Raw genomic sequence first — 8,766 nt, 5'->3', positions numbered from 1 at the left:
ACATATAGCAGACACACACTGTATATGGACACACTCAGACAATGGTATGCGCACACACACACACACACTGCAATACACCCATATAGGACAGTATACACACACTGTAAGTAGATTATTAGTGATTTAGGGAATTTTATGCCACCAAATGTTATGCTCGTGTCCTGTGATGTCACACATATATAAATGAATTATGCAAATTAGCATGGTCAGTATTTTTTCCAAAAAAAGGTGACAACCCAATTTCAGGTCACCACCAGAACACTGTGATCCTTCCCTATATCTGGACTGGCAAAGCATCATGGGAGTCGGAGTTACACTCACTCACATCAATCATGGCCAGGGAGTATGTAACCCCAATAGCAGCTCAAGAAACCAATCGGCATTATTTTTACGGGAATTTCCGGGAGGTTGAAACGAGTGACAGAGCGTTTACTTATTAATCAGAATTAAAGTGAAGAAAACCACATCGAAAAAAGCACATTATTTATTAAAAACATTTGTGAAATACACATTGTGATATAAAAAAACAAATTATCTGGTGACTAATATATTATTATTATTATTATATTAAGTGTCATTTGCTTAGTGCCAACTCATTACATGAAGACATTTTTTAGAAGTTAAAGTGACTATTCAGGAAGGTGAATACGGTGATGAGAATAATGTGCTGTGTTCAGTAAAAATGATAAATATTAAAGAACCTTTTATCTCCGATAACAGAATGAGACCCCAGCTGTATGCGGTGTCAGCTTAGTACATGTCACTAAATATCTCTCCAGCGTGAAGCAGTATGGCAACGATGTCGCCACAGGTTGGAGATTATTGACCAATAACGCAGAATGGAGCTCACTGCACGTCTTAGTATGGACCCAAACCAGTAAACGCAGAGCCTTCTCTGTAGGGGGGGCTGCATCTAATACACGAGCACCGTTTCTATGAAATCCCAGAGTGCAATGCAAAACAAGCATAGTACCTATACATAAAATGATACATACATGGTCACTGTGCAAAAAGAGCAAAACGTATATTCAACAAATAAAATCCCTTACAATTCATGAAAATACTGTACAATAAACTCTTATAATATTCATTTCATTAAGAAGTGCGGGTTTTCGATTACTGGTCGCATTACAATTGCGTTTATTCCACCAGTACTAAAAAAAATTGCGTTTCAAAATCTCCGATAGAAGATTTCCCTCATACCACTGTTGGCCAGTATGCATGCAGAGCTGCACTGCAGGAGGATATGTTATATCCAGAGCCACTATACTGGGACAAGTAATTCGCCTGGGATCCATGATGGCGCATGTGGTACGACTGCGGGTTTGGTTGCGAGCCATGCTGGAACATACAGCTAGAACTTGAGCTGTGCTGGGGCAATACATTTGGCTGCCAGCTGTGCTGGGGCAATACATTTGGCTGCCAGCTGTACTGGGGCAATACATTTGGCTGGTATACATGTTGGATCAGACAGCTAGTCTTCGAGCTAGTCTTCGAACTTGGCTGATATCCTTGCTGGAGCATATTGGTTAACGGTTTGACGGACCCACAACGTGTCACCTTTTTCGGAGGTGACCCATCAGAGTTGTTTGTAATTTCTCGGGGTCGAACTTGGTCACGGTTTTCTATCTGTATGTTATTTACTGAATTTAAAACCGTTTCTTCGACAGAAGGATGCGATTTTCTATGAAACGGTGATCCGGTGTTCAGATGTGGAACTAGCGTGGGGGGGCTCAGAGGGTTTGCGGTGTGGTAAGGTACAGTTTCTGCAGAACTGCACGGAGTTAAAGAGTATTTTGTAGCAGGGTCTGGTGACCCTTTAGAGGGTTTAAGGCCAGACTGAATAATGTCGCTGTTATCGGGAACATGAGCCGGTTGCTCTTCCAGGTATCGGAATGGCTTCCCATGCACAATGTAAGGGGTGAGGTCAAGCGGAAGGTTATCTTTGTTGTAGGAGACCAAGTTCTGTAGTTTCAGGGCATTATGGGGCAAGAGGTCCATATCCACGGTCCAGAAGTTTCGTTTGGCCTGAGGTTTCTTTGGATCTTTCAGAATCTGTGGATGAAGAAAGTTAGAGTGATTGCTGGGCATGCGGTGGGCACGGTTCTTGCATTTAGGATATTGTGTATATAGATCACAAGCTAATACAATGAGAATGGTAAAAACGGATGGTAACAAATTTCAAGAAATAATAGCTCGGAATGTATTCCAGATTTAAAAATAAAGAATCTTAAATCTGGGATCAAGGTACATCTGCTTGTATCAGAATGTGATAAGTGTGGCCAATCATGAGAGGCAGGAGCAGGGCGCCGGCCTGCTGGGGGCGCCCACCGGGATGTTTCCTGATGGGCTCCCCCTGTCTGGGGCGCAGTGTTGGGAGAGCGGCTCTTGAGCCAACCCCAGAGCCGGGCCGATCCTCAAGGCGCAGGCGCCAAGAGGATCCCTGTCACAGTATGGCAGGGCAGGAACCTTCTTACCTTGATGACAGGTGCCTGCTCTGCCATCAAATGCCGGTGCCCGGAGGAGAGGGGACGGAGCAGGAAGGCTCTTGTTGCAGCCTCTCACTCCTCCCTCGCGTGCTTTCTGTAATGCCGGGAGCCGGAATATAAGTAATTCCGGCCCCGGCATACTAAACGGCGCTCTGGAGGAGTGAGAGGCTGCCCCACACTGGACCCCAGAAGGTAAATGTGTGGGTTTGTTTTTCAGTGGGTGTATGTTTGTCAGTGAGCGAGTGTGTGTGTGTCAGTGTGTTTGTCAGTAAGTAAGTGTCTGACATGAGGGTGCAGCAAAATGGATCTTTGCCTAGGGCGTATTGAAACAGGGGATTAAAATGGTGAGAAGGTGAAGACACAAGAAAGGACAATGCCGTGCATGCGCATTAGACCTCACCATAGGAAAGCATTGAAAAGGCTTTCAATGCTTTCCTATGGGGATTTTAGTGACGCCGGAGGTCCTCACATAGCGTGAGGATATCCAGCGACGCTATAGCACAGTAAACCTGTGCTATAGACCAGGAAGTGCTAGTAGACAGTTACTAGAGGAGGAATTATGAAAACTGCAATAATTACACTTGCAGGGTTAAGGGTAGTGGGAGTTGTCACCCAGACCACTCCAATGGGCAGAAGTGGTCTGGGTGCCTGGAGTGTCCCTTTAAGCTGAAGTGATCTGGGTGCCTATAGTGGTTCTTTAATAACCCTTGAAATAAATAGCCCCCCCCCCCATTATTTATTGTGGATTAATATGAGATCCTGTGACATCATGGGAAATACATCATTGCAGAACGTAGCACACAGTCTTGGAAGAGAGAGGACTCTGTTCCTTACCTTTTTAAAACAGTTGTTGGAAGACAGATTGTGTCGGACGGATTCTCTCCAGCCTTTGTAGCTTCCGTTAAAGAATGGGAAGAGGACGCTGATCTCATGAAGGATCTAGATAGAATAAATAGAGTTAGACTGACCAGATTCCTCCAATATAAAACATACTGTGCATTAATATCCCAGATCATGATAAAATCCCTCTCCGGGTGCGATTTACTAAGCAGTGAATTGTTGGGTATTGACCAGGAAATTTAACAATTTAGGCTGAAATAAATGGAAAAAATTATCCAAGCCAGTGATGTTTCCAGCCGTCAGTAATACAGCCTATTACGTACAATTCGCAGTTTAGTAAAAAAAAAATAATTCAACAGAAATTGTCCTTATAGACAAAAATAACAGCCTTGTATCACTATATTATTTATATAGATTCTGGAACGAGACAGACTATTCACATCACACTCAGGCAGATAATTTCATGTTTGGGTAATTATATTCTACCAGAATTAATCATTTCAGGAGAAAGAAAAAAAAAAACTATGGGTAGAAAATGAAAAGTGATATACTGTATATAGCATTCAAATGCTGCAGCATTATCAGCCTTTATATGGCTCGAACATATTCAGTAGCGGATTTCAATGTATGAATGAAGATATCTAACAAGTTATTGACTTACAAACTAAGATTTACAGAGACAAGAGGTGAAGAAACTCAGACAACCTTAATGAGTCAATTCCTGAGCAGGTGTTGCCCCTCAATATGAATTCTAGGCCAGGAGATTCTCCCCCAATAAATGCTGGTTTAAGCAGTGAGACAAACTAACCGGACACATTGAATCAATGCATTAAATTGGAAATAAACATTTATATAAACAGCAATGATTGGAAATAATACAACAAACAGAAATCCGGGAATAAAATGCCCAAACCCAGCCACTAGCCACATTGGCCCAGCTCTGCAGACACAGATATTGGCTGCATTAAAGGCCAAAGTCAAGAGTCAGAGAATTCCTCCCAGTTCTCGATTTTCACCCGAAATAGAATTCGCACCTTAGTGAATACCTCTATATAAACCCTCCCCCGTTCTCACCTCTGAAAGCCGGAGTTTCTGCCCCGGGGAGGCCCTGATGACCAGGGAAATGAGGGCCAGGTAAGAGTAGGGGGGCTTCCCATGCCGCTGGTACCGTCTCCTTTTCTGGGTACCATCCATAATGGGGGGCTTTGCTGCCCCCTCCTGGTCACAAGGGGAATTGGTCAGGTGAGGGGTCTGAGGCCAGTCCAAGCTGGAGATGTCTGCAGAGGTTCTGGTGAGTCCTTCCCATGGTCCAGCCTGGTGTCCCATAGCTGCTGGAGTTCCAGTGAGGTCCTTCAGGTAGTAGTGGTGGTCAATACTGAGAGATAGAAACTCATGGGCCATACATAGGCAGAGGTCACCCCCCCTCCCCCTCCCTAATTATGTAGATTATGTAAATTCATTACAGGTCAGACACACTTCTGGGCTCCTATACAATGAGCAGGAAGGGGCCACAACAAAGCACAGAGAGGAAATTGGGACCTAATGAAGCTCTCATTGATCGCATTGTCTGGGGTCTGGTGGCAGTTTAGATTTGTTAATGAGGGTTAGGGGGAGAAGGGGGAGAGGGGGTGTCACTGTATGCCTCCCATCCTCTCAGCTCGTTTTTCAAGTTGGATCATCGAGTAGTTTTATTTATATTGGTGTATTAATTGTATTTATTGCTAAACGTTTAAAACGTTTGTTTCTAGGTGAGTCAATAGTGTATTCACCTTAATTCACATCCAGGTTAGGTGATTCTGTGTTGCTGGTTAATTTGGGCACATACCAGGTTTCTTCCATTCTCTGCCCACCTCTCCCACAGTGCACCCCATATCACAAACTGCACCCCTCTCACACAGTGCACCCCATATCACACACTGCCCCCCTCTCACACAGTGCACCCCATATCACAAACTGCACCCCTCTCACACAGTGCACCCCATATCACAAATTGCACCCCTCTCACACAGTGCACCCCATATCACAAACTGCACCCCTCTCACAAACTGCTCCCCTCTCACACAGTGCACCCCATATCACAAACTGCTCCCCTCTCACACAGTGCACCCCATATCACAAACTGCACCCCTCTCACACAGAGCACCCTTATCACAAACTGCACCCCTTTCACACAGTGCACCCCATATCACAAACTGCACCCTTTTCACACAGTGCACCCTTATCACAAACTGCAACCCTTTTACACAGTGCACCCTATCATAAACTGCACCCCTCTCACACACAATTCACCTCATATCACAAACTGCAACTCTTTTACACAGTGCACCGATATGACAAACTGCACCCCTTTAACACAATTCACCCCATAACAGAAACTGCACCCCTCTCACACAGTGCACCCCATTTCACAAACTGCACCCTTTCACACAATTCACCCTTATCATACAGTGCACCCTATCATAAACTGCACCCCTCTCACACAATTCACCCCATATCACAAACTGCACCCCTTTCACACAATTCACCCCATATCACAAACTGCACCCTTTCACACAATTCACCCTTATCATACAGTGCACCCTATCATAAACTGCACCCCTCTCACACAGTGCACCCCTCTCACACACTGCACCCATATCACAAACTGCACCCCTTTCACACAATTCACCCCATATCACAAACTGCACCCCTTGCACACAATTCACCCCGTATAACAAACTGCACCCCGTATCACAAACTGCACCCCTTTCACACAGTGCACCCCATCATAAACTGCACCTCTCACACACAATTCACCTCATATCACAAACTGCACCCCTTTCCACAAACCGCACCCCTTTCACACAGTGCACCCTATCATAAACTGCACCTCTCACACACAATTCACCCCTATCACAAACTGCACCCCTTTCTCACAATTCACCCCTCTCACAAACTGCACCCCTTTCTCACAATTCACCCCTATCACAAACTGCACCCCTTTCTCACAATTCACCCCTATCACAAACTGCACCCCTTTCTCACAATTCACCCCTATCACAAACTGCACCCCTTTCTCACAATTCACCCCTATCACAAACTGCACCCCTTTCTCACAATTCACCCCTATCACAAACTGCACCCCTTTCTCACAATTCACCCCTATCACAAACTGCACCCCTTTCTCACAATTCACCCCTATCACAAACTGCACCCCTTTCTCACAATTCACCCCTCTCGCAAACTCTGCATTCTCAGAACTGCCCCCCTTTCACGCACTGCACCTGTACAATTGTCAGTTTAGTAAATAATAATATTAAACCCCATCCTTGGCAGAATATATATCTCCCAGCAACCTACATACATTGTACAATCAGATCAATATTAGAGATTAAGGTGTCATTCACTATTTACTCAATGGAATGCGAGACAGGTGATAACTATTTATATGTTGTATAATGATTATTGTGTTTTGGGCTTTTTATCTCAATGTAAAATCCAGCCATTAACTTGTCAGCTATTAACGACATATAGTTACACTGTAGCAGATCCTGCTGTGTTCACCAGGGTAAATTGTAAGCCTTGGGGCCCAGCCTGCTGAAGTGACAGGCTTTCTCTGTTCATTGCTAGTGGAATTAGGACAAACTGCCAGCAGGGGGCGATAGTGAACAGATGACCTGCTGATTGTTCAGACTAATTACACAGGATATGGGTTCATTATATGCTAATACACAGTCACAGCTCTAGCTCATTAGACAATCTGCATCCATAGGAAATGGACTCCTGTAACATTTACATAGAGCACAAGAGGCTTGGAGTTACCAGACTGGTGTTAGGTCACCCTCTGCTGGATTGATCTTAGAACAAGCCTCACCATTTACACCTTATATCTATACTGGGTCATTTATCTGAACCCAGAGACATGCAAGGGGCAACTCTCACACACACACTGCTGAATGCTGGCACTCTCACACACACACACACACACAATGCTGAATTCTGGCCCTCTCACACACACTGCTGAATGCTGGCACTCTCACACACACTGCTGAATGCTGGCACTCTCACACACACTGCTGAATGCTGGCACTCTCACACACACAATGCTGAATGCTGGCACTCTCACACACACACTGCTGAATGCTGGCACTCTCACACACACACTGCTGAATGCTGGCACTCTCACACACACACTGCTGAATGCTGGCACTCTCACACACACACTGCTGAATGCTGGCACTCTCACACACACACTGCTGAATGCTGGCACTCTCACACACACAATGCTGAATGCTGGCACTCTCACACACACTGCTGAATGCTGGCACTCTCACACACACTGCTGAATGCTGGCACTCTCACACACACTGCTGAATGCTGGCACTCTCACACACACACTGCTGAATGCTGGCACTCTCACACACACACTGCTGAATGCTGGCACTCTCACACACACACTGCTGAATGCTGGCACTCTCACACACACACTGCTGAATGCTGGCACTCTCTCACACACACTGCTGAATGCTGGCACTCTCTCACACACACTGCTGAATGCTGGCACTCTCTCACACACACTGCTGAATGCTGGCACTCTCTCACACACACTGCTGAATGCTGGCACACTCTCACACACACTGCTGAATGCTGGCACTCTCACACACACTGCTGAATGCTGGCACTCTCACACACACTGCTGAATGCTGGCACTCTCACACACACTGCTGAATGCTGGCACTCTCACACACACTGCTGAATGCTGGCACTCTCACACACACTGCTGGATGCTGGCACTCTCACACACACTGCTGAATGCTGGCACTCTCACACACTGCTGAATGCTGGCACTCTCACACACACTGCTGAATGCTGGCACTCTCTCACACACTGCTGGATGCTGGCACTCTCACACACACTGCTGGATGCTGGCACTCTCACACACACTGCTGAATGCTGGCACTCTCACACACACACTGCTGAATGCTGGCACTCTCACACACACACTGCTGAATGCTGGCACTCTCACACACACACTGCTGAATGCTGGCACTCTCACACACACACTGCTGAATGCTGGCACTCTCACACACACACTGCTGAATGCTGGCACTCTCACACACACTGCTGAATGCTGGCACTCTCACACACACTGCTGCTGAATGCTGGCACTCTCACACACACTGCTGAATGCTGGCACTCTCACACACACTGCTGAATTTTAACCCCTTAAGGATGGAGCCAATTGTACAAGTTGTGATCAAAAGAAATTGTAAACACCAGGAATTTGCTCTATATGTGGTTATTATTATTATTATTTATACAGCGCCAGCTTATTCCGCAGCGCTTTACAATAAAAGGGGAATTTACCAAATGAGACAATAACAAAATGTTGTAGGACAGCAGGGGAGAGGTCCGGTAAGGTTGGGTAAGACAGTAGCATGCTTAATGGCAGCAGGGA

At 45.7% G+C, this 8,766-nt stretch overlaps 1 protein-coding gene across 1 annotated transcript; it reads right to left on the bottom strand.

The window, feature by feature from the left end:
- Positions 1-593: 593 nt before the first annotated feature.
- On the bottom strand, positions 594-4,683 carry LOC134607674 (forkhead box protein Q1-like). The gene is made up of 3 exons (XM_063450217.1): positions 4,404-4,683; positions 3,324-3,428; positions 594-2,055 (listed from the first exon to the last, which is right to left on the bottom strand). Exons 1-3 carry the CDS (start codon positions 4,653-4,655, stop codon positions 1,198-1,200), a joined length of 1,215 nt encoding a protein of 404 aa, XP_063306287.1. The 5' UTR covers positions 4,656-4,683; the 3' UTR covers positions 594-1,197.
- Between the last annotated feature and the right edge of the window lie 4,083 nt (positions 4,684-8,766).

The sequence above is a fragment of the Pelobates fuscus genome, chromosome 4, assembly GCF_036172605.1.
Source record: "Pelobates fuscus isolate aPelFus1 chromosome 4, aPelFus1.pri, whole genome shotgun sequence".
Classification (NCBI taxonomy): domain Eukaryota; kingdom Metazoa; phylum Chordata; class Amphibia; order Anura; family Pelobatidae; genus Pelobates; species Pelobates fuscus.
Note: the sequence above shows the minus strand (reverse complement) of the source record. Positions and strands in the feature narration are given on the sequence as shown.

Coding starts and splice junctions, on each gene's coding strand:
- LOC134607674 (XM_063450217.1), bottom strand. CDS start 4,655: ATGGGACACCAGGCTGGACCATGGGAAGGACTCACCAGAACCTCTGCA. Junction 3,429..4,403: donor AGAAACTCCGGCTTTCAGAG/GTGAGAACGGGG, acceptor TATTCTATCTAG/ATCCTTCATGAGATCAGCGT. Junction 2,056..3,323: donor CCAACAACTGTTTTAAAAAG/GTAAGGAACAGA, acceptor CTTCATCCACAG/ATTCTGAAAGATCCAAAGAA.